Source organism: Taudactylus pleione, unplaced genomic scaffold (assembly GCF_031769625.1).
Source record: "Taudactylus pleione unplaced genomic scaffold, aTauple2 ptg000041l, whole genome shotgun sequence".
NCBI lineage: Eukaryota > Metazoa > Chordata > Amphibia > Anura > Myobatrachidae > Taudactylus > Taudactylus pleione.
Genome location: NW_028284443.1, coordinates 18,052,634 through 18,077,557, shown reverse-complemented (window position 1 = coordinate 18,077,557; position 24,924 = coordinate 18,052,634). Strand labels below are relative to the sequence as shown.

Below are 24,924 nucleotides of genomic sequence, written 5' to 3'. Positions count from 1 at the left end.
ACATGCTATTGGCTGCACCATTGAGCTTTGCACCAGCCCTATGGAGATGCAGAATCTACATTCAAACATGTGCAACTGTGGGAAAAGACAGAGTTGCTGACGGCAACATGCCCACGGTTGGCTAGCCACTTCCCTGTTATCACCCAGAGATGCCCACAGAAAATGCCTCTCGCTGCATCTACATTCATTCTGTGGCTTTTGGCAGTAACCATGCGCAGAGCGGCTCAGATGCATACACAGAATGAACATATCAGCCGCTAGTGTGCGACATCAGCATAGTGTGCACCTCTGATTCAGGCCCTGACTAAGTTACGTACTATCGCTCATCCAGTGCGATTGCCCTCCTACAGGCACATCTCCAAGTCTTCACGTTCATTAAAATATCTTGTCACACAAAATTACATTTCATGTTTTTACTGGGCTGCAAAATCGGACACAATAATGCAGTGAGACTGCAGTTGACATGCATCCACCTCACATCACATGAGGCAATGGGCATCTCAACGGGGATCAAGGGGGCGGCTCATGCCCCCCCCCAAAAAACATTTCAAAGGAGCTATGGCCGCACAGCCCCTGCACTGCATGGAAGAGGAGGAGTAATGTGCCGGTATTTAGGTTAAAACACCTCACGTTACACTTTAAGAGGGGGGGGAGGGGGGCGCGCCAGAACAATTTTATATTTAAAAATTAAGAGGGATCACATATGATTACAATTCTAATAATGGGGGCAAATATAGACTAAAAGGGCACAGATTATAAAATTATACCATGTTCTTTGTGGGATGGCCACACACCTGTAGTTGATTATTAAATCTACCCAATGGTTGGTCACGCCCATGTGGGTCCCTGCCATTGCATTCCCCTGGTGGGCCCTTCCTGCCCCAGTCGGACACTGCATAAACATGTATCATATCTTAACCCCCAAACAGATACTTTCATGATAATAGCACAAATTTTGTTCATTTATTTTTTTACATCTTTTTTTGCTCACTTGTGACTACATTCAACAGACGGATAGCGTTATACGATAGGGTTATAGTTACTAAAACATAGCATTAGTTTACTTCTGTGTCTTACTTCCTACACAACAGGAAAACATACGCAATGGAAGAACTTTGCTGTGATAAACAGTTTTTTGTTTATCAGCATCAAAAGGCACATTTGCTGGAAGATTCATTGGCAAATAATCAGTTTTACTCATTTAACTGTCTAGTCCTGCAAAATAATAACAGTCTATTATTAGACCATAAACAAAACTACTAGTGTGGACTGTTCTTTTTCTTTGCATGAAATAAATGTCTGTCTTAAGCTGCATACACGCGTAACGATTTTTTTTCAGATTTTCCCTTGAAAAAGTGAACGAAAATCGTTTCGAAAAATCGTTGGTTACTAAATTAATGAACGATTTTGTCAACGATTTTCATGAACGATTTTTTAATCATGCATACAGTGAATGGACATCGTTCATCGTTCATTCTGTACAACATGAATGATTTTCAGAACGAAAATCGTTATGTTGGACAGTCAGAATGGACGATAAACTACAAATGGGAGCACGCTTGAACGATTATCGTTCATCGTTCACCCCAAAAAAATGTAGGTTTTTTTTAATGATAACTACGTCATTATAGTTAAATCGTTCAAAAAATTGTTACGTGTGTACGCACCTTTATGGCTGACTTACTTTAAAGGTTTGTCTTTGCTGCAGTAAGAAATTACTTTTTAGACCATATTTATCAAATTTCTCAGAACAGAGGCTCTGGTAAGAGCCTGACCCGGGGAAATTAAACAGTAAAGTGATAATTTATGCAGTTACTTTACTGTCGACTTTGGACCTGGCTTATTTTCTGCCCTTGCATGGCCATCAGACTGCGCATGTGGCTCTCAAGGAAGAGTATCAAAGATTCCTCTCCGGCAAAATATTTGTGAAAAGGCATCCTATTGAATTCAATGACTCATGAAGTCTAAAGATACAGTGTATAAGAAAAAATCTGCAGTGGCCTTTGAAGAGACAACCATTAATGGTCACCATTGATGGTGCCATCAATATATGAAATTGATGGAAGGAAACCATTGATTGTGAACCATAGATTATCATAACAGTGCAGGCAGCAGCTATAACACATTGGGAGGCGAGACTCATGTGCGGCAGGCCAATCGGAAGGGGCTATGCTGGGCTGGGGCTATGCTGGGCATGTTGGGGTGGAGCTAAGCTTCATACCCTCTGTGCTGTTTGAGAAAACAAAAATCATTGCCATCGGATTGCCGCCATCAATGGCAAAACCATTTATCATTTGTTGCAAACCATCAATGGTTGCTAATAATCAGTGGTTGAGGGCTTAGCTTTACAAAGCTTAATAAATTAACAATTTTGGCAGTCCTCATAGAAATGAATGCCAAAATGAAATAAAGGGACCAGAAATATTAGGTATTAGGTACGGGTCCTGCACATGCGCAGTTTTCCTAACATCGGAAAACTGAGTGAAAATCCCTACTGCATACAACTCTGAATGACCCCCTAATGTAGTATTTGCTAACGTAAAAAAAGGAAAACAACACTCCTGTAAAAGATAGATAATGGGTGTCTTCACAATAGAATATCTGTGTTTTGGGTGACACTCTACAGACAAAAAATTAAACAAGAAAAATCAAAAGGATTTGATTATATTAAACAGAAATACTCTGATGTGGTATATAGCCACCTAAAATAATGTTTTGGGTAATAATATAACAGATTATGCATTATAAGAGAGTCTCCATTATAAGATATTGGGCAAATAAATAATTTCTAAGAACTCATAATTATAACCTAAGACTTTGGCAGTTTTCAACAACATGACTGCATAGTGTACAGAGGGCCTGATTCAGAGCCGCTCGTAAGCGGCCGCTCGTTTGTTCCGAGCGATGTTCGCACAACTGCGCATGCGTACGGCTCGTAATACGCATGCGCGAACCAGTCAGTGCAGTCGAAATTCATGTGCTTGCAAAATAGCGAATGCCTGATAATTTGAGTGACAGGATGAGGCATTTGTGGGTGGTAACAGGGGAAGGTGCTTGAAAACTGGGAGTGGAGATCCGAACGCAGGCGTGCCAAAAGGTCAAAACGGGCGTTTTAAGGGTGTGCATAATTAACAAAGCAGCGTCATCGACCACGTCACTTGGTTGTTTCTTAGCCTGAACTGCTCGCATGATTGCGGTAGGAAAATCCACAAGCACTGCGAGCAGTTCAGACGCCTTTCGATGTACTCGATTAATCTAATAAATAGCGGAGATGACGTAGGATGCGAGCGGCCAGGGGGGCGTTTTTATCAAAATAGCGGCCGCAGGTTTTGTTCGCTCATTCAGACTTAGAGGAGTCAACAGACCGCAAAGAGCGAGCACTTCATTTAAATAGCCAGCCCCTTTTTCAGAACGGCTGTCCGCAAATAGCGTACGGCTCTGAATCAGGCCCTGAGTTTAATGGCAGCAGTCGTGATGATTATCTGGGAGATACTTTCTCCTGATATTCTGACATTTTGAAAATACTATTCTTAACTTGGGTACACGCTAGACAATGTGCAAATGGCGTGATGGTCTTTCCGATATCCCTTCATCTCCATAACAAATGATATGGTGCGTAAACACTATGGTATCCTCCAAACGATGGAATGATATATCTTGCATAGTTTGGTCTTTATATCGTTAAACACCGTTCAAGCATCTTAATTATGAAAAATGTAAATAATGGAAAGTACTTTTTCTATAAGGGTACAAAAATATAATATTGAGTGCCATGTTGCATCATTTGTGTACTATATACTAAAGAAAATCGCACACACTTTCATTAATGTAGGAGGGTGTCCGGCAAAAATAATTAAAATGACAGTCACTTTCCAAACTCCACCAGGGGTTCTTGAAAAAGCAATATGTAGAAAAAATTATCAATGCATTTATTGATGGGCAAGAAAAGCCATCCAATGAAAGTGTACAAGTGCAATACTCATCTTAATGTATATAGTAGGCAGTAGAGAATACATAGCATCAAATGTCAGCCCAACAGCTGTTACGGTGTGTCACCACCTTCTTTAAGGGCCTGCAAAGTTGTATATTTAAATAGATCCAATATTACCATCCAAAAGAGAGCCACCTACATTTTGGTGGACTCTCCCTCACCCACATCTCCCGCTTAGAGGTGGCATAGGTATCCACCTTTCACCGGATTGCACCGATCATGTCATTCCCACTGAACTCTCTTTCCATTTCCTTGTTTGAGGTCCATTGTATCGGTCTCTCCCACTCTGTCCATTTTCTGGTTGTGGACATTTACTGTACCCCTGTTCCTCCTCAACTTTTCTTGACAACTATGCCGCCTGGCTTCCCCCACATTCTTTCCTCTGACCTCCCCTTCCTCATACTGGCAGACTTCAATATCCCAATTGATAATCCAGTGGCTACTGCTACTTCTAAACGTCTCTCCTTCCTCCTTGAACCATTCTCAATGGTCTTCTTACCCCTGTCCTTCCAGTGGCCATAGTCTTTTCCTAATGTTGTGATGTGACTTCTCCAACCCCCCTTCCTCTTTCTGAGCATTACCTCCTTTCTCTGTCTATCTATCTCTCCCTTTTTACTTGACCCCCCCTCATTCAAGACAACCCTCATTCAGTGCACCCTTAACGCCCTTGACCCTGACTCTTGTTCCACATCCCATGACTCTAGCCTGTCCCCCATCTCTTCCCATTCCTGCCCTGATAAAGCTACTTTCTTTTTTAACTCGTTTACTTCTGCCCTTGATGCTGTTGCTCAAGCAGTTACTCTCTATCTCTGAGCATCCTCACCTCCATCTCTGGCACTCTAGACTTGTCTGTTACCCCTAAAGATGTTCTGTCACTGTGGAAAGGCATTATAGAAACTTTTCTTTGCTCTTTGACTTCTTTCACTCAAATTTATACTCTCCTCTTACAGCTCTGCTCTTTCTCTCTCCAAGCAGTCTAATATTAAATCTCTTATCTTCCAATCATTCTAACAGGTGTGTATCTAGGGATGTAGTTAGCAACCTGGCGTGCAGGATGCCGATGGCCAAAATACCAGCGCCAAACTCCCGACTGCCGGCATCCAGAAGGTAAGTATCGAACATTAGGCGGAGGGTTAGGGTGCAGGGTTAGGCATTAGGATGAGGGTTCAGCACTAGGGAGGAAGGTTAGGTTTAGACACTAGGGGGGAGGTTAGGTTTAGGCACCAGGGAAGGAGTGTTAGGTTTAGGGGAGGGGGAGGGGGAGGGGGAGGTTAGGTTTAGGTACTAGGGGGGAGGTTGGTTTAGGTGCCGGTTTGGGAGGGTTAGATGTAAGGGTTAGGCTTACCTTCTGTTCTTATGGTAGTTGGGATTCTGACTGTCAGGATGCCACTGTCAGTATCTGACCAGCAGCATCCCGACCGCCAGGATCTCATACCCAACCCATGTATCTTTAATGGGGGCAGGGTGTATGGTGCACATAGGTCCACACCGCACCCATTTAATCAATACTTACCTCTCCAGAGTCCCAAGTCAGTGGTAGCATTGCTGTACAAATTGCTTGGAAAATAGCCATTTTTTTGGCGTTTTGTGCATGCACAGTAGGGAAATCACTGAGAAAATCGCTGTCACGCCATTTCCCTGGTGACCTCCGCATGCACAGTAGGCTCTGGCACAGACTAGTGTCCAGAGTCTACTGCTGCACTGAGTGCGCGGCTGGCTGCCGGGTAGAGAGGGGGGCCCCAGATGGAGACTGCACACAGGGCCCCTCCTCTCGTAATACACCCCTGCCTCCAACCCTCCCTACCTCTTTGCCACCTTCAACTCCCTCTTCTGGTCCTAATTGTTTCTATTACTTATTTTATAAACACCTTGTGCGATTTTCTACAATCCACAAACATTACAAACATTGTCATCTGTACCACAAATAAAAAGTACATGGCATGGACAGAAGAGAAGCATTTGCTATTCTATTTTTAGATTTTTATACATAAGGGCCTGATTCTGAATCACACACATCATGCGGCCACAATTCCTGACACCTCCAACCCATATCTGCCCATATTCTGAGTCTAATGCATCTATGTGGCAGCACCACCCCAGGCCCTCTGACCATGATGGCAGGCGTCATCACTAGTAATAGCCCTTACACCTACCCCATGCTTCGTGCTGAGGGTGCAACTGAAAATACAGCGCACTTTGCATAAGAATGGGATACAGTTAGTATCCCGACACAGGGCATGCCGGCGCAAGGAATAACGGCGCCGGAATCCCAACACCTGTCAGAATCCCAGCGCTAGCATCCCACCCGCCGTCATCCCAAAGGTAAGTAGCGGGGTTGGGGGGAGTGTTAAGGTGCATACACACGTTACGATCTGTACCACCAACGTCTTGAAAGATATCTTTCAAAGATATCGTTCATAGTTATCGTTCATGGATCGTTCAAAGATCTTTCAAAGATATCTTTCAGTGAGTCATCCTGCCACATCTCTGAACAGGGCAAAATTGACGATATCGTCCAAGTTGGCCTGCATGCATGGACGATGAAAGATATCTTTATCGTCCATGCTGGAACGCGCATCGTTGGTCCTTGGTCGATCGTTCACTGCCTAAAAATGAATGATAGGAACGATATATCATTTGACGATATCATTATCGTTTCATGAAAATCATCCCATGTGTATGGAGTATTAGGGTTAGGCATTAGGGGGGAGGGTTTGGTTTAGGGTGCGGGAAGGTAGGTTTAGGCACTGGGGGGGAGTTTAGGTTCAGGAACCAGAGAGGGTTAGGGTAGGGAGAGGGGGAGGGTTAGGATACCTACCGACAGGTCTTGGTATCCTATCCCTGTTGGGATGCCGACGTCGGGATTTTGACCGCTGGGATCCCAAGCACCAGCATCCCGTACCCATCCCCGCAGAATAGGTCACAGCACTGACAACACACCCACAACACACTTCTTTTATATGCAAATGCTCATTTGTTGGCCAGTTGCCACCCAGTAGCGCCCATTCAACTGTTGGCGAGATGCGACTGAAATGTGTATAAGTCAGAATCCTTTATATATGATCTGTTGCATACATCAGCAGTGACACATGCACAGTTTACATTCGGATTACGTGTGTCTCAGAATTATGCCAATGTCACCAGTATTTCCCACTTGCTTCCTTAAACTTTCAGTAAAAAAGGTTTCTATAATTGTCATGCAGCAAAATAGCTGTGAGCTTTGTTTTGCTAATGTGAGGATTATATCTGTTCCCATCAACACTGCTCACATTGTTTACTTTAGAGCCAGTTTTATTTGCTGTAATGAAGTATGAAAACGTGTCTTTCTTATTGATCTCAGACAGTGTTTGCAAATATGAATCATAATATCATCTAACGGAAGCGTGGTGCAACAGTTGTGTGTGTGCGTGTGTATTTAAATACTGTACAGCACTGTGGGCCTGATTCAGAGCCGGACGCTCTGACCAGAGCGCTCGCTCTGAATCAGGGCCCTCCTACCTAAACTTGGAGCGGCCTCCTGGCCTCCTGACCCACAGCATATGCGAGCGGCCAAAAAGATAGTCGCGATGGTCAAGACCATCATGACCATCGGGCTTGCGACGAGGCCCTGCGGTAGGGTCTCGGTGACCGCAAGCCCTGGAGTGATTTTGGCTCTATTAGAGCCAAAATCACTCCCACTGACATCACTAGTGATGTCAGTGGGGCCGGACCCAGATGGTAGGCGTTCCCATGGGAACGCCTCCGTCTGGCAGCCACGCCTCGGCACGCCCACCAAAGGGGGCGTGCTGTCAATCAACATCGACAGCACGCCCCCTTTGGTGCGAGACCCGGAGCGACGGCTTCCCCGTCGCTAGCCGGGTCTCGCGCATGCGCACGACGGAGCAGCCTCCGTCGTGCGCATGCGCACTAGGGCACCATCGACCCGCTTGCAAGCGCTCAGTGCTCGCGAGCGGGTCTGAATCAGGCCCTGTATCCACTATTCAATCAAGAAATGATGGGCCTGATTCAGCGGATCGTAAGTCTGCAATCGCACGCACCCGCTAGCTGCGAAAATATGCAAATGATGCGATCACAGTATACTATACTAAGACGCCCCCAGCTTATAAAGCCGCCCACTTCCCATTACATACATCAGCAAGTCTGCAAAAACATCAGTAACATCGGACCCATATGCAGAGTTGTGATTGAGCTTGACATGACTCACAACCTGCGAAGCTTCCTGTGGCCATGCAGAGCTCTGGCTGCCTATGCTGTCGCTTAATTATGCACACCCCTGTAATGGCACGCCTGCGTTCCTTTGACCACCCCCCTCTCCACCCCCAAACGGCACTTGCTGTCACTCGTTTCCTTGTGTCTCTGCGTATCCACTGCTTGTCTGCGCACTGCGATGCATATGCATGCGTCCGGCTCTGAATCAGGCCCAGAGAGTGAAGTGTAGGGAATTAATATAAGTGGCAAGTGTTTATTAAGTGCAAGTTTGCATACCAAATAAAAAAATGTCGCTTGTTGCACTCCTTCCACTGTATTAAGCACCTGCATCTTCTTGGCCCGTTAGGGTTCTATGAAGTTTAACATGATATTCAGTCACCTGTACATAGATGACCCCTCGCTAGCCGGGCACCCATGCAACCTCATTCTTGAAGATATATAAAATCTGTTTGTAGCTTATGCTTGAAAGAAAACTAAATGAGTTCCTAGTGTTTTTATGCGTTTTCTGCATTTGTTTTGCAGATATCATGCAAATATAGTAATCTCTTTCATTTGTGTCCAATATGGTTTTGGAAAATGTGAAAAATTGTTACGGAGCAGTGTTTTTTATTGGAGCTTCCTGGTGCCCTTAATTAACTCCAAAGGAGAAGCTGATTATATGGATGGTTCAGGAATTTGATAAGCTTGCCTGAAGACATACTGTAGGTTTTCGGGGCCTGCTTGAAAGTTTGGAGCCTAGAAGAAAGTTTAGTTAGCGGTATTTTATGCCATAAACCTTTAAAATGTGATAAGTTCTGTCTGGACATACATACTGCTGTACTATTGGAACAGGGTTTCATTTTAAACTTGCTGTAATGCTTGGCCTTGCCTGACTTTTAGCTATGTAATTTGTTTTTTTCATATCTGTCTCCAGTCCCCATCTTTTTTTTTCTCTCATCTTACTCCTTTTCTCTCTTCCGATGCTTTATTCCCACCTTTCTCACCTTCCCCCTTTTCTCTCTTCTCCACTCTCATCCCACTTCTCCTTCTCCCCACTGTCTCTGTCACTGCCCCCTTAAATCCTGTAAAATCACTGACACTTTCCACAAAATTAGATGATTTTTATCAGCAGTCAATCTTATTATATATAGGTGAATACAGCTAGTTACATTTGCTGGATATACCTAGTTTGAGTTATGGCCCCTATACACTAGATAATATCTTGAGCGGTTTGGCCAAATACGACGCATCGGAACGACAAATTGTTCATATCGTCCAATGTGTACACTCTATCATGATGCGATGGTGTTTCCGCGAGTCGTTGGTCACATCTTCAGATCTTTTGTACATGCAGGAAGATCTGTCAATCTCATGAATGATTCCTCTCTTATCGTGCAGTGTGTACACACTACCAAACGAAAAATTAAATTTGTTTTTGACCTGGACGAAGCGGCCATCACTTGACAGGCATTCCCTCGACACTACCCTCTCATAGACCTGCATGATGCTGGTGATTTTAGCATGAACAGGTAGGAATGACACAGATGCATGCACAGATCAATTAGATCCATGCATGCATCTGTGTGTAAAACGCATAACGTGTTAAAATTAAAAACTATTAGGTGGGGTCCCCCCATAAAAGCACAACCAGCACCAGACTTTTTAGAGCCAGTCCTGGTTGCGTAAATACAGGGGAACCCTGTATTTAGCACAACCAGCACTTGGCTCAGTGAGCCGGTCATGGTTTTGGAAATACAGTGGACAAAATGAGTAGGGGGTCCTCTGTATTTTCCATAAGCAGCACAGGACTCTTTCTAGTAGGGGGTGTAATGCCACAGCCAGGGGAACCATTTCACTGGGTCAAAGCATTACACCTGACCGCTAGTCAGATCAGGCCGGGGATCCCTGGGGAGGTGTGGACCTCCCAATAAAGGGGTACCCCTCTCCAGGGCACTCCTCTCACTGTGTAGTGGGTGGGTACTTCACTACCACCACCAGGCTCCTACACTGGCACCTGCAACCACTTCTCCCAGGCTCCTAAACCTGCACCTGGGACACACTCACTTCTGAGTATGAATGGGTTCTGTTGCAACACTTTCTTTGTAGTAGAGACTAATTCTCATTGGTCCCTTACTCTGCACCAGTCTGCAGGGGGGCATTTGGCAGAGAGCTTGAGCTTGGAGATACTGAACTCGACCCAGAACAGCCCAGAGAATGGAATAGCATTTTGTTCTATTATGGTGGTCACTGGATATAAAAAGATGTTTATTGCTCAAATGTCTTGAAAAAACTATTTCCCTCGCTTTAGGCGCTCTGAGCAATCACAGCATACAGCACACAGGTGTTACAGAAGTACAATCCACCTCGATGTTCAAAAGATACCTACACAAGCAGGGCAAACAAGCCCTCTTTTATCCTGCTCTTCCACACAATACCACTGGGGATATCTACTCTGGGTCCCAAGCAAGCTAAGTGCATGTGCCATGCATGCACACATTTAGTATTGCCTCTAATGGACAGTGGGGAGTGTGACTCATCTGTGCCTGAGACCACCTGGACAGATAACCTGTCTAGAGTGGGGGGATAATTCCCTCTAAAACTTACTTCCAGGATTCTACTAAGAAACCTTGCCACCCTCTCTGGCCAAATTTGGGCTCCAAGGACAAGCAGTTAAGATCCCCTGGCAGTAGATTCATGGCAGCCAAGTGGGAGGTCTTTGGGACTCCCAGGAAACAATTAGCCAGTTGTGCTGGCCAGTTCTCAATGCATCTCCTCATACTACTCTGCTGTAGGAGGCTGCATGGGAGGACATTCCGTTTCCCTGGAAGTGTGACTTGGGAAGCCAGCAGCCCATTAAAGGGCTCTTGATACCATGGACCACCAGGGAAAAAGGTAAGTAGTTTATTACTTTAATAATGCATAAATTTTAACATTAAATATATACATACTTTGTGCCTGGTTCCCTGCACCAGGCTTTCATACTAATGCACTGCAGCTCAGCAGTGCTTTACAGCAATATACAATACTGTGCGAACATTTTAGGCAGGTGTGATAAAAATGCTGCAAAGTAAGAATGCTTTCAAAAATAGAAGTGTTAATAGTTTATTTTTATCAATTTACAAAATGCAAAAAGAATGAATGGAAATCTATATAAAATCAACATTTGGTGTGCCCACCCTTTGCTTTCAAAACCGTATTAATTCTTGTAGCCTAGATACTCTTGCACAAAGTCAGGGATTTTGTAGGATTATAGTCGGGTATATGATTGACCAATCATACCAAACAGGTGATAATGATAATTATTTTCATATGTAGTTTAAAACACAGTCATTACCTGAAACAGAAACAGCTATGTAGGAGGCTTAAAACTGGGTGAGGAACAGCCCAACTCTGCTACAAAGATGAGGTTGTGGAAGACAGTTTCATGTCACAAGTCATACACCATGGCAAGACTGTGCACAGCAACAAGACACAAGGTAGTTATTCTGCATTAGCAAGGTCTCTCCCAGGCAAAGATTTCAAAGCAGGCTGGGGTTTCAAGATGTGGTGTTCAAGCTCTTTTGAAGAAGCACAAAGAAATGGGTAATGTTGAGAACCGTAGACGCAGTTGTCGGCCAAGGAAACAGTGCATCAGATTAAAGACACATCATACTTGCTTCCCTTCGAAATCAGAAGTCCAGCAGTACCATCAGCTCAGAACTGGTAGAAACCAGTGGGACCCAGGTACACCTATCTGCTGTTCAGAGAAGTTTGTCCAGAAGTGGTCTTTATGGAAGAATAGCGTCCAAAAAAACCATACTTTTGACATGGAAACATGGCCAAGCGACTCAACTATGCACAAAAACATAGGAACTGGGGTGCAGAAAAATGGCAGTAGGTGCTATGTGCTGATGAGTCAAAATTTGAATATCTGGCGGTAACAGAAGGCAGTTTGTTCACCGAAGGGATGGAGAGCGGTACAATAATGAGTGTCTGCAGGCAACAGTGAAGTATGGTAGAGGTTCCTTGCAAGTTTGGGGCTGCATTTCAGCAAATGGAGTTGGGGATTTGGTCAGGATTAATGGTGTCCTCAATGTCATTAAGAACTATCTTCAGCGTAAAGAAGAACAAGGAGTCCTGGAAGTGATGATATGGGCCCCATAGAGCCCTGATCTCAACATCAACAAGTCTCTCTGGGATTACATGAAGAGACAGAAGGATTTGAGCAATCCTACATCCACACAAGATCTGTGGTTAGTTCTCCAATATGTTTGAAACAACCTCCCTACCGAGTTCCTTCAAAAACTGTGTGCAAGTGTACCTAGAAGAATTGATGCTATTTTGAAGGCAAAGGGTGGTCACACCAAATATTGATTTGATTTAGATTTATCTTCTGTTCATTCACTTTGCATCTTTTTAATTGATAAAAACTATTAACACTTCTATTTTTGAAAGCATTCTTACTTTGCAGCATTTTTCCACACCTGCCTAAAACTTTTGCACAGTACGATATATATTGTTAATACAGTTTAATTTAAACATGTGCAGTGTTTTTGTATACAGTACTCTGCCCAGCTGCAGTGCTGGGAGCTAAACTCAGTCCTCGGCATAGGGCACTCAGCCCTGCAGCCTGGGACTCTGTCCTGGCTGCAGCAGCTCTACATGTACACTCCCCCGGTGCAGCACAAAATTGAGACAAACATTATTATGAGGAACTCGTATTTGTGTAAGAATTATGCAACGCATATGTTTAATTAGTAAATGAATGCCTTTTATAATCAAGTACTTAACAATTACCTTCTTTCAGATAAAGGAGGAAACAGATTTAGTTTTATTGTAATAAGTGTTGGCTCAACCTCACCTGAGTTACACAAGGAAGTCTTATTTTACCCACGCTTATTCCTAATAAATAGCATGATTATACTTAAAAAATGCTGAAAACCGGTCTTGATTATGTTTTTTCTTCTCTTCCACGCAGAAAGTATTCATATTTTCTGGAAGTATTAGAAAAAATCTTGATCCCTATGGAAAATACAGTGATGAAGATATCTTAAAAGTTGCTGAAGAGGTAAAGCTACACATTGGTCCTATATGCATGGCAAGGATTACAAAATTACCAGTGGTGACAATGAGCTGCATTGTGAACATCTTGATAATATGACAAATAACAAAGACTGCTTGCTGGATGTGTGCTTCCATCCCCTCTGCATGCCAAAAGATTTACTGAAGATTAATAGTGCAGTGTTTTTCTACACTAAGAAGTCATACAGATTTTTTATTTTTCTGTGCAGTGCTGCCACCTTGTGGTTTGAAAGAATGACGTCATGTCTGAGAAAACTGCTATATATATTATCTATAAGCTGTAGAAATTTGAACCTACCAGGGAACAGTGTCATGTGACATACCCCGTCCTTTGTGTTCCTTCACAAGTCACTGTTGGCTCTCTTCCTTTATGCCTTTGGAGCATTCTTTTTTTTTTTAATTCCAATATTCTTTTATTAATTTTTCCATGTGAAAAAAAATAAGACAAATACAATCATCTCAGACAACATATACATTCTTTATAAGTTAATTTATGTTAGTAAATATCTGAAAAACAAAACTTATAAACACAACTATTTGTCACAACCTTATTTACTTTAACTGTTCATGCCTCATTCATGTTAAGGTCAAACACTATAGCTGCATACACACACAACGATTTAGTTAATGAACGATTTTAGTAAACGATTTTCTCCCTTGAAAAAATGAACTAAAATCGTTTACTAAAGTTGTTCATTTACTATGTTCATTTAAATGTAATGAACGATTTTTTAGAACTACAAACGATTTTTGCATATTCCCTTACTGAAAATCGTTGAGTTGACAAGTCTGACTGAACTACAAACTACAAACGTGAATGAACGAAAATCGTTCATCGTTTGCCTCAGAAAGTGAACGATTTTTACAAACGATTATCGTTAAATGATATCGTTTAACGATAATCGTTCAAAAAATCGTTGTGTGTGTATGCACCTTATTAAATAGAATGTGCAGTTAATATGAATGGGTTTCACAATCCCCTCTGTAGGTTGGCTTGAAGTCAATAATTGAGCAGTTTCCAGGTCAGCTGGATTTTGTCCTCCTGGATGGCGGATGTGTTCTAAGTCACGGCCACAAACAACTGGTGTGTTTGGCCAGATCAGTACTCAGCAAAGCAAAAATTCTCCTGCTGGATGAGCCTAGTGCTCATTTGGATCCCATGTAAGTATTTAAATACAGCTGACAGTCATGTTCTAAATGGCATAAACATTTAATTCATTGTGGGAATATTTTTATTTCAGAACTTTTCAGATTATTAGGAAAACTCTAAAGCATGCATTTGCAAACTGTACGGTCATCCTGTCTGAGCACAGGTTGGAAGCCATGCTGGAATGTCAGTTCTTCCTGGTAAGTTAGTGCCACATATTTTACTATAATGTGTTATATGAGCTCATGTATTAGTGAAAAAAACACCAGCTAGAATTAGGGAGATTACATCAAGCATCACATTGGGACATTATATCAGACATTCTAGTATGTTTAGAAGAAATAGGTAATTCTTATTTCAGATTTTCCAGACCTGAGAGAAGCTTGTAACCACTCCAATTACTTACCAACTGTCTCTTATTTCCAGGGATGGTCCCAGGTTGTAAAGATTTGTTTGTGTAAATGTTCATATTCATATTGTTTATTATTGACCCATTGCACGATCAAACGCCTAATGTTTTACATGTTAGATACAATTCCTACTAACTATTATTATGTGTTAGGTCTGTATACTTTGATGAGAAAATAGTGCACCATTCTCAAATTCAGTAATCATTCATATTATGAAGCGGTCTGAAGGTATATTTACTAAAGGTCGATTTTGATCGATTTAAAATTGATCAACATCGATGTTGTGTTTCTGGTTCTAAATCACACATGTCATTTACTAATACTTAAAGATCCAAATCAAAACGTTTCTGTTAGTAAATGTATGATTTCGCCCTAGAGATAAAATATCGATATTGATAATTTTTAAATTGATCAAAATCGATTAATATTGACCTTTAGAAAATATACGTAGCGCTGAGTTCCATTAGCAGCAGTGTGCATTTAATACTAACATCACAGATCTTGCAGCTTTGGGCTTTCTAGTGCTGCTGCTGGTGTCATTATTTCAGTTAATGCTTGGCCATGGTCCTATAATATTGGGGACCTGTTTGGAAAAGGGATGGGTACTGTTCACCTTTTAAAAAGCCAAGCAATGAGTGGACAATATAGGACTCCACCACCCATCCCAACCACCAGTTCCAACATTAAATTAATTAGCATTCACATTGAATAAATAGTCCTATTTCCCCCCACAAGCCCCAATATTAAGTTAGAAAAAAAGAGAAAATCTGGTGAGCTTAAAAAAAAAAGCTAATATGTAAATCAGATCCTTGCAATAAAAATGTAGATAGAATATTCTATCAGCATATAGCATTAGTAAAATCAGTAACAGATGACTAGAGGACAATCTATATACTCCAAAAGCTGACTCATAAGATTAAAAGTAATATGCAGAGTCTCATTAAGGGCCTGAGTCAGACCTGGTCGCAAGTGCTGTGCGCTCGCAACCGGGTCGATGATGGGCCAGTGCGCATGACGGAGCTGGCTCTGTCGTGCGCATGCGCGAGACCGGGTTGCGACGGGCAATCCGTCGCTCCGGGTCTCGCAACAAAGGGGGCGTGCTGTCGATGTTGAGTGACAGCACGCCCCCTTTGATGGCCGGGCCGGGGGAGTGGCTGCCCAAACGGAGGCGTTCCCATGTGAATGCCTCCATTTGTGGGCGGCCCCACTGACATCACGAGTGATGTCAGTGGGAGAGATTTCGGCTCTGTTAGAGCCGAAATCTCTCTGGGGCTTGCGGCAACGAGACTCTACCGCAAAGGTCTCATCGCAAGCCCGATGGTCGCGATGGTCTTGACTATCGCGACCATCTTCCTGGCCGCTCGCTATAGCTGTGGGTGGTCACCCACAGCTATGCGAGCGGCCAGGAGGCCGTTCTAAAAAAAAAAAAAAAAAAAAAGACCGGCCCTGATTCAGAGCGAGCGCTCTGTCAGAGTGACCGGCTCTGAATCAGGCCCTAAGTTCACCAGTAAGATTCTCCAGTAAAGTCTCATATGTAGCCATTTGTCTCTGGTGTATTGTCTGTCGTCAGGAATCCTGATGGTAAAGGGCTGTTGCAAATGAAGAAGCCGTCCATATGAGTGTTTATTATTTGTTTAGGTGAGTAAATCCTAGGGAGGTTGTTTGTTGTCCAGTATAAATGTCTTAGTGAAAAATAGCAAAGCCTCGTTGTGCCAGTGTGCTAATGTGTCTGTGACTGATTTTATTAATGCTATATGATGGTATGATATACTATCAAATTGTGTATTTAAAGGTTATAAATACTTATTAGCGTTTTTTTAAGTGCAGCCAATTTTCTCTAAACACTATTGAGGGAAATAACTCTACCGTTGGGCAATTCCACTGTACCTTAGTGGGCATCCACAGTATTTCATTTGTGCCAATGTGACTATGGGGTCTATTTACTAAGCCTTGGTCGGAGATAAAGTGAATGGAGATAAGTTACCAGCCAACCAGCTCCTAACTGTCATTTTTCAAACACAGCCTGTGACATGGCAGTTAGGAGCTGATTGGCTGGTACTTTATCTCCGTTGACTTTATCTCCATCCAAGTAAATAGACCCCTATATTGCTAGCACCCCAACTGCATATTATTAATACTCCCACAGACCAGAGGAGGATGAAGTGCTCCAGGCTGGATGATGAGTGATTGTTGTGCTGACAAGTGGGAGAGATCCCCCTGTCTTAATTGCCCCAGACCCCCGAAGGCTTAATCTGACCCTGCCATCGGCCTCCAATTTATAACCTCAACCAGCACTGATATAAGAATAATACCACCACAAGAACCTAAATGACATCCATGCTTGCCAACAAAATTATTGGTGCTGAGGGCATTCTGATGAGATAACAGTGCAGATTCAATTAGCCATGAGTTACATGCCCTCTGCAAGATGCAGGGGCGTTTTAACAGAGTAGGGGGCCTGTGTGCAAACTACATGCAGGCCCCCTCCTCTCCGGCAGTGCAGTAGTCTTTTGTGGCAGAGTCTACTGCGTATGCGCAGGTCTCTGAGAACATGGAGCTCCCGCCTTATTCCCGGGGACATCACTACTGCGTATATCACTAGGAATATGGGCGCTGCAACAGTTTTCAACTGATTAAAGTCTGCAGAATTGGCTGACGTGGGACTCCGGAGAGGTACATATACTAATTATATGGCTGCAGGGGGGCTCACGGGCCAGTGTGCACCGTACACCCTGAACCCATTATAGATATGCCAATGGTTAGAGGGTTAACATTACACACGCTTGGAGGAATATTTACATAAAGCGTCCCCCCCCCCCGATACCCATGCAATTCAATTAGAAACGACAAATTTCAGTTGTTGCGCGTTAGTTCTGCAGTATGCGACCTACTGTATGTGAATTATAGTACATGAAAGAGGGGAAAACATCCTGAGTCCCCCCGAAAAGTGTCAAATATAACAGGACAGATTAGAAGGTTGTTAGTGGTCATAAGCAAGGTCATTAGAGGGATAAATGGTTTCAAATTGTTTATCTTGGCAAATTTTATAAATGACAGGTAAATACTACCCAACAAGTGTATTTTAGCAAATATACAAGTTTGTAAAAAGTTAGAAAAAAAACCTTGTAACCCCCATCTCTGCAAGTTAATAAAACAAAAACCTTCCCTTCACTCCAACACAACATGTCCCACACTATGTAACCCATTTTGCAGTATTTTTTTTTTTTTTTTTTTTTTTAGAGAAAATGACGTGAAATGGGACATATCTTTATTGGCCATATTTTTCTAAATACCTTCTTTACACAAGGATTTCCCCCTACTTTTCACCTAGTCTGGAGCTGGGAACTAAGATATACATTTGTCCCATTGAGACCCGTGTTAAATTAATGCACATTACTAATTGAATAGCAAAACACTGCTGTTGTGGATTTTTAACTCATGTTAGACAATTTTTGGCTCACAAGAAATAGTAGTGCAGAGGTGCACTCCCCTTTACTTTGCATCCTAATTATCCCTGCCTCTAGAGGAGCTGAGGACACAGCAGTATAGAGAGTTTACTGTATAAAATACACTGTCCAGTTGTATTTGGCATAATGTAAATTGGGGGTACAACTGTGTGACATTACATGGTAAAGTGATGTGACAATTGGGGTGATTGATGGGGTACATGGTATGGGGGGATTTATGATATGAAAATAGGGGTTCAGCATAAATTGACATTTCATATGTCGATATGCTGCCATGTTCCAGGAGACCTGTGCATGCACAGCGCCCCTCCCCCACCACTACCAATACCCACTTCCCAACTTCTCAAGGAGGCAGATAAGTTCCACTGCCACCACTTGCATTAAGTACAACTATGACTCACTGGCACCCCCCAGCTGCCTAATGATAATCAGCCTTGGTATTGTCCCTACACTGAGATCATAAGCATATCGACAGATGTGTCCTCATACACCAAGCCTCAAGCGAGAAAAAAAGGTGCAGCCACTGAATTGTAGCACTTTGTATACAGATTCAGATGCAGTCTTAAATACACATGTATGTGGACAGATAGTGTAAGCGGACAAATCTGTATGCAAACCATATAGGAAATGCGTGATTACACACTATCACAATACAAATGTAGAACAGTAATATGGAGTACATTATAAAAAATTATTGCAGTTTGCCATTTATAACAGGAACCATTGTTCAGAATTGTTTACCCTCTTTTTTTTAACACACTTAAGGGGCCTATCCATTAGACAACTTTTGTAACGATCCGACCAAAACCAGGAGGTTTTGGTCGGAACGTTCAGAAAGTCGTGTAATGGATAGCCGGCAAGGATCAGCGATGTGCGTGCACGCTGGGTCCTTGCCGAAGCCGATTATCTGTGGAACATGCTCGTCAACCTGACGACGATCGACAGGTTCATATGTTCACAGATAGGAGCTCGGTCTCCTGCACTGAATGACGTTCAGTGAACACCGTTCAGTGCGGGCACCACACCCGGCAACCTTCTGTGATATGCAAAATTACAAGTACAAGATTATCAAAGTTTACATCGATTTGGGCAATTTGTCACATTTGATTCTGTAGTTATAGTCCTGGAGAGAACAGACAAAGCAATCTATCATTGCATTGCTATATACACTGTATTGGACAGTAGCATTGAGCAGCCATCTGTGGCAGTTAGCCTGCCATCATATTGTCCTGCATACATGATCACAGCTAAGGAGGATGGAACAGACATACAGATTGGAGGCATATTGTAATGAGAAGGTTCACAATTCTCACCTCATGTCATGGTACATAGGGGTCTATTTATCAATAATCTTTATATTGACTCTAATATTTGTTGCTATTCAGCAGAAATCCTTCCAGGGACAGCGCTTATGTAAACACGCTGTTCCTACAAAGTCCCCACCGACATTCTTTTCTTCCAGACAAAATGAATATCCTCCTCTATTCAGTATTGTAAATGCTCCAACTGCAGGTCAGGCATGCTCATCTCAATGCCCCATCTCCTTACAGCGGTGTCTCATCACCATGTGTCACTGCATATGAGGATAGCACACATCCCAATACAGCTTTGTACAGAAATGGGCCTTGTATTTACCTGGATATGTGTGTGGATACTGTATGTATATATAGAGAGAGATTATGTATATTATTTTATATCCATAGAAAGCCTTATAATACACAGCAACAATAGCACAGGCACACTAGCAAATGAGGGGAGGAGAGTGGGAGGAGTTGCAGCCGACTGCAGGGACTGATGGGAAAAGACAGGTCTGTCCATGCAGTTTTTATCAGAGAGAAGGATTTTTTTAAGGCCAGCATTTTATAATTTGCTTAATGTTTTCTGCAAGCTGCATAACGCACGCACCGCAGTTGCTAATTTCAGAGGTGCTATTTAAATGTTTGCATTCACATTGCGATTGCAGCCTGACATAAGGATGCCCACTTCCCCTTACTCACATCCGTATACTAGGGTAACATAGTGAAACCATCGGTAAAATCGAGTAACATTGGACCCATATGCACACTTCTACAAGCCCTGACCTTACTCAGAAATTGCTAACAGCCACGCACGCTATCAGTGCTATGGCTGCTTATGGCCACGCAGTGGCCACGCCCCTGCAAAGGCGTTACAACGCACTAACACGCCCTCTTCCCCGGGCCCAGGCCAGCTCTCTAAGCCCCTGAGCAGCCGGGCATTAATGGAGGAGAATTGTATACTTTCATTTCTGTATGATTTTAGTAACCAATTTGCTTGCTAAATTGGCCCCATAGAATGAATGTCCACCATTTTTAATAAACACTATTTGGAGAAATAGTTAAAATTCGTACATTTTAGAGCTCGCAAACAGTGCTTTTATGTTTTGATCATATTAAGTATGAAAATGTTATTTAAATTAAATACTGCATATGATTGTTAGTTTGAAACATGTTTAATCCTCTCAGGTGATAGAAGAGAACACGGTGCGGCAGTACGACTCTCTACAAAAACTGATGAATGAAAAGAGTTTCTTCAAGCAGGCCATTAGTCATTCTGACCGCGTGAAACTATTTCCACTACAACGCAGAAACTCCAGTAAGAGGAAATCCAGACCCAAGATCACTGCCCTGCAGGAAGAAACAGAGGAAGAAGTACAAGAGACGAGGCTCTGATCAAGCACCTAGAAACTCTTCAGAAGATCCCCCCCCCCTCTACAGGTAGTGAAGATGCCAGTCAGGAAAAGCAATGTAACATTGGACATAATGGTACTTTACAGCATGATCTCATTTGAAATGAGTTAGTTGTGGTGCTTGTCTCATATTTATATTACCATACATAACGCAGTGCCTGCAATATCCAGATTTCAATTTATGATAACAGAACCCAAAGGTTTTTTTTAGGTACTTTGTACATGGCATGTATCTCTTTACCCTTTATCACTTTAACTGTGTGATGATAAAGTGAATTTATAAAGCTAGGAAACACGTGCGCATGATGTGATGAGTAGAGGATGTATTGTATGAAAAGCCTGACACGTGTCAGTAAAGTACTGTACATGCCATTTATCTACAGTAGAAATAGTAATTCACATCACTTCAAGTTTAATCACCTTTAGATAGATTTACTAGGTTTTTTTTTATAGGATTATGAAAATGTTACTTTTTGTTTTTTCAGCCTTATTTTCCAAGCAGAATAAGCTGGACAGGTAATGCTGTAGGACAGGAACACAAAAGCAGTTTTACTTTGTATTTTTAGTTTTTCTGCTTTTTCTTTTTTTCTGCATTTAGATTTGAGGAAAAATCAAACTCAAATAAAATGTGAAAAATAGGCAGAAGTGCAACAATGCAAAGAAAACAAATAACACAACTGTGTACTGTAAACTAATTTGTGTTGTTGCAAAACTGCGATTCTTGTACGCAAATGCACCTCCTTGCACAGTTGTCCAAATTCTGGGACTTCCCCCTGGATGATCATGCAGGGGAGGAACAATGGGCAACTTTAGAGTGCTAGCTTTAACAATGAACTGTATGACCATGACCCGTTCCCTGCAAAATGTAACCTTGATCTATGTTCAAAGTCAAATCACTTAGGGGGGGGGAACAGGCTGGGTCTTCTTGGACAAAGCAGGGAATGGCCTTGGGACTGAACTCATTCTGTGTCATTTACGTTACCTCATCCTGCAAAGCAAAATCCCGCTTTTACATTGTGTCTCATGACCACCTGCAAAGCCATATGCACTTCAGTAACACTAAGTGTAACTGCAGAACTATATAAGCGTGAGGGCTGCAGTATTCACTATTACAACTCATAAATGTTGTGGATATTTTTTTTTCTTTACCCTCCCACTTAACTACTCTCCCAGAATGTCGATGAGTTCTCCAGGACACCCCCCCCCAAGATCCCACCTAATTCCCTAGTTTAGTGGGTGGGGGCTTTGTGATGAAATTCATAGCAAATTGTGGCACAAACTTGGCCTCAGCCCCTGCTCCATAATGATGCAAATGATGACATCTCACAGTGGATGGTGCAGTCATGCTAACATAAATCGTGTGTAGATGCCCAAAGCTAAGGAAACTATATTGTTTCTGTGCTTCAAAAAGAAAACACAAACCAATGCTTGTGTGTCATATCCCCTATACGGTCCACTACTTACTGTTTCTTATCGATAATACAGCATGGAGGGACAGTGCATTATACCCCTGGCTATACAAAGAGCGCCATTCCTATAACTTCCTGTTTACAAACAGTAGAAAGTAATTAGATGGACAAAACTGCAATTTTTATTGCTTGCATTAACTTATTGCCTTTGATACTATTTTTACTGCCACCCTTACTTAAAACAAGGTTTATTTTTTTGTTTCTTTTTAGCAGTTCTTTTATTTTTAGTCAGACATTTAATTTTATACCGCACTGTTCAAGAAACTACATGCAGATACATCTGAAAGCATAAGCAATAGATATGAATTTCTAGGTGTTTAATTATCGTAGATACAAATATAATTTTACACTTCAATTTCCATAGTTATATATGGTACTTTATTTTAATATACATAGCAGATGACAGTATTTATTAACAATGCCTTAGAATACCTTTAAAACCCTCAGCATGCTGTAGCTTTAAAAATGTAAACATTTCATATTATACAGAGGTTGATTTGTATATATTATGTTAAAAGAAGGTTTTGGATAAAGGTGACAAATTTTTATGTTACATGTTCAGGAATACATGCAAAGCAATAGTCCATGTTCATTATAATGTTATAAATAATGGTCAGCTTTGTCTTCCATTGCTTATACTTCATATAATAAGGCCATAGTATCACTGCCATAATTCTCATCCCTCCCTGGGTACTTTACTGTATGTCAAACCCCACATTAGAAGCTATTACTAGCAGAACCATCTTCGGGTGGTGTATATGTGGTCCACCTTACAAGAGAAGCTACGCTCATAGCTCTATGATTGCATAACAAGCACAAAAGATGTATACATGGGCAATTACTGAGAAAAGGTTGCCTACATACAGTGGGAGATCCATCTGTGGGTTAAACTAATATTCCTGAAAATACAGCCTACCATTTCTTAGGAACCAGTGATGTCCCCAAAGTACCACGAAACCATAGGTGAGATCTTTTCAGATGGGAAGATCAGAGACCGGGATTGACATCACCATAATTAATAGCACTGGGAGTGGAAATGGGGATTATCATGACACATATTGAATCATCTACTATATATTATATTAGGCACCGCTAATTCCTTTGATGCTAATGCCAGCATTTTATCAACTGGAGTAATATACTGTCCAAATTGTTCTGAAGGGAATTTCTTTTTAAATATTCATGAAGCATTGATTCCTTTTGACTGATTCTAGAAAATATTTCAGCCCACAAACATCTGCCTTAATTGCATGTCGGCAAAAGGTGCACTTTAACCTTAGAGGTGACAACATGGCATTGCCTGGCCGTCTTCATCTCCAGTTCCCCAAGCAGCTGCACCTCTATAGTTGTACTACTGGACAAATCAGTTTTAATATGCAAATTAGAGTTCACATTTTTTTTTTTTTTTTTAAGAATGAGAACAAATTCAGGTAAATCAAAATGAAGAAAGCAAAAATATAGCTCATTAATCTTTTTTCTTCCAATTCCAGCTTTTTACCTTGTTAGTACATTCATGGTGAGACTAAGGAACCTGTGACACCAGTGTACTTATATGCTAGAAGTGTTAGTAGTTTTAACGCAATTCATTGAAAACCTCAGGTGATATCTACTACGACCTTTAACCTACAGTCTCTAAATATATTTTTTAACATTGTGATCTCGTATGAATTTAGTTTTTCAACTTAAAATCTAGAATGTTTTTCTGAAATTGTATGCTTTATTGTATATGATAATTGCACTTTGTAAACAATATATGTGAAAATAAATATATTTTACATCTTTTTGTACACTACAATTATGGAGGTTGTAAGGACATTTTCTCTACAACCTAGTATTTATTTCTATATTTTTAAGAGTTTTAATATAATCTTGTATTTAAATGAAAGACGCACTATGCCGAAAAAATTATTTTTTTCTTATTTGCAGTTTTATAAGGGAGAACATTTTCTTACGAAATCTTGTTGGTCTTTTCTGTCTTTGTTCTTTTCTGACCTCGGAATGAAATTACAAAAAAAAATATTGGTGGTTTGGTTTTCCTGATAAGAGAGCTAAACACTGGGTTTGATTGAGAGTATTAGAGCTGCAAATACTGCCAAATTAGTATAACATAATTTATGGTTTATTGGAATTGAATGTGATGTGATAATTGTTTGGACAATATACTGCCTTCCAATTTTTTATTATGCTCAAATGTATACTCTGTATTTAAGTTAATTCCAATGCATTAAATGTGTCAATAAAAGACATTTAATTTGTGTACAATTCTCAGTGTTTTGCTTTAATTCAAATTTGAAATAACAATTATTAAGTGGTTAAAAGAAAAGAAAGAGGCAGAAATCTCTTAAATGTGTCTCTATCTAATCCTAGAGGAAGGGAGCATAAACCCTCTTCCAATACAGCTCACAATTTTACTTCAAAGAGATCACAAATCCTAATTGGATCATTGTGTTTAGGGCTGCCCATGAGAATTATGGGTCTTTTGAC

General features: G+C 41.6%; 1 protein-coding gene across 1 annotated transcript in view; it reads left to right on the top strand.

Moving 5' to 3' along the window:
- Positions 1-24,669, top strand: part of CFTR (CF transmembrane conductance regulator) — a 163,516-nt gene extending 138,847 nt beyond the window's left edge. The window contains exons 24-27 of the mRNA XM_088457430.1: positions 13,137-13,226; positions 14,229-14,401; positions 14,482-14,587; positions 20,748-24,669. Of these exons, the coding sequence (XP_088313556.1) occupies positions 13,137-13,226; positions 14,229-14,401; positions 14,482-14,587; positions 20,748-20,954 (576 nt within the window). The 3' untranslated portion in view covers positions 20,955-24,669. The remainder of the gene's footprint in view (positions 1-13,136; positions 13,227-14,228; positions 14,402-14,481; positions 14,588-20,747) is intronic.
- Positions 24,670-24,924: the final 255 nt, after the last annotated feature.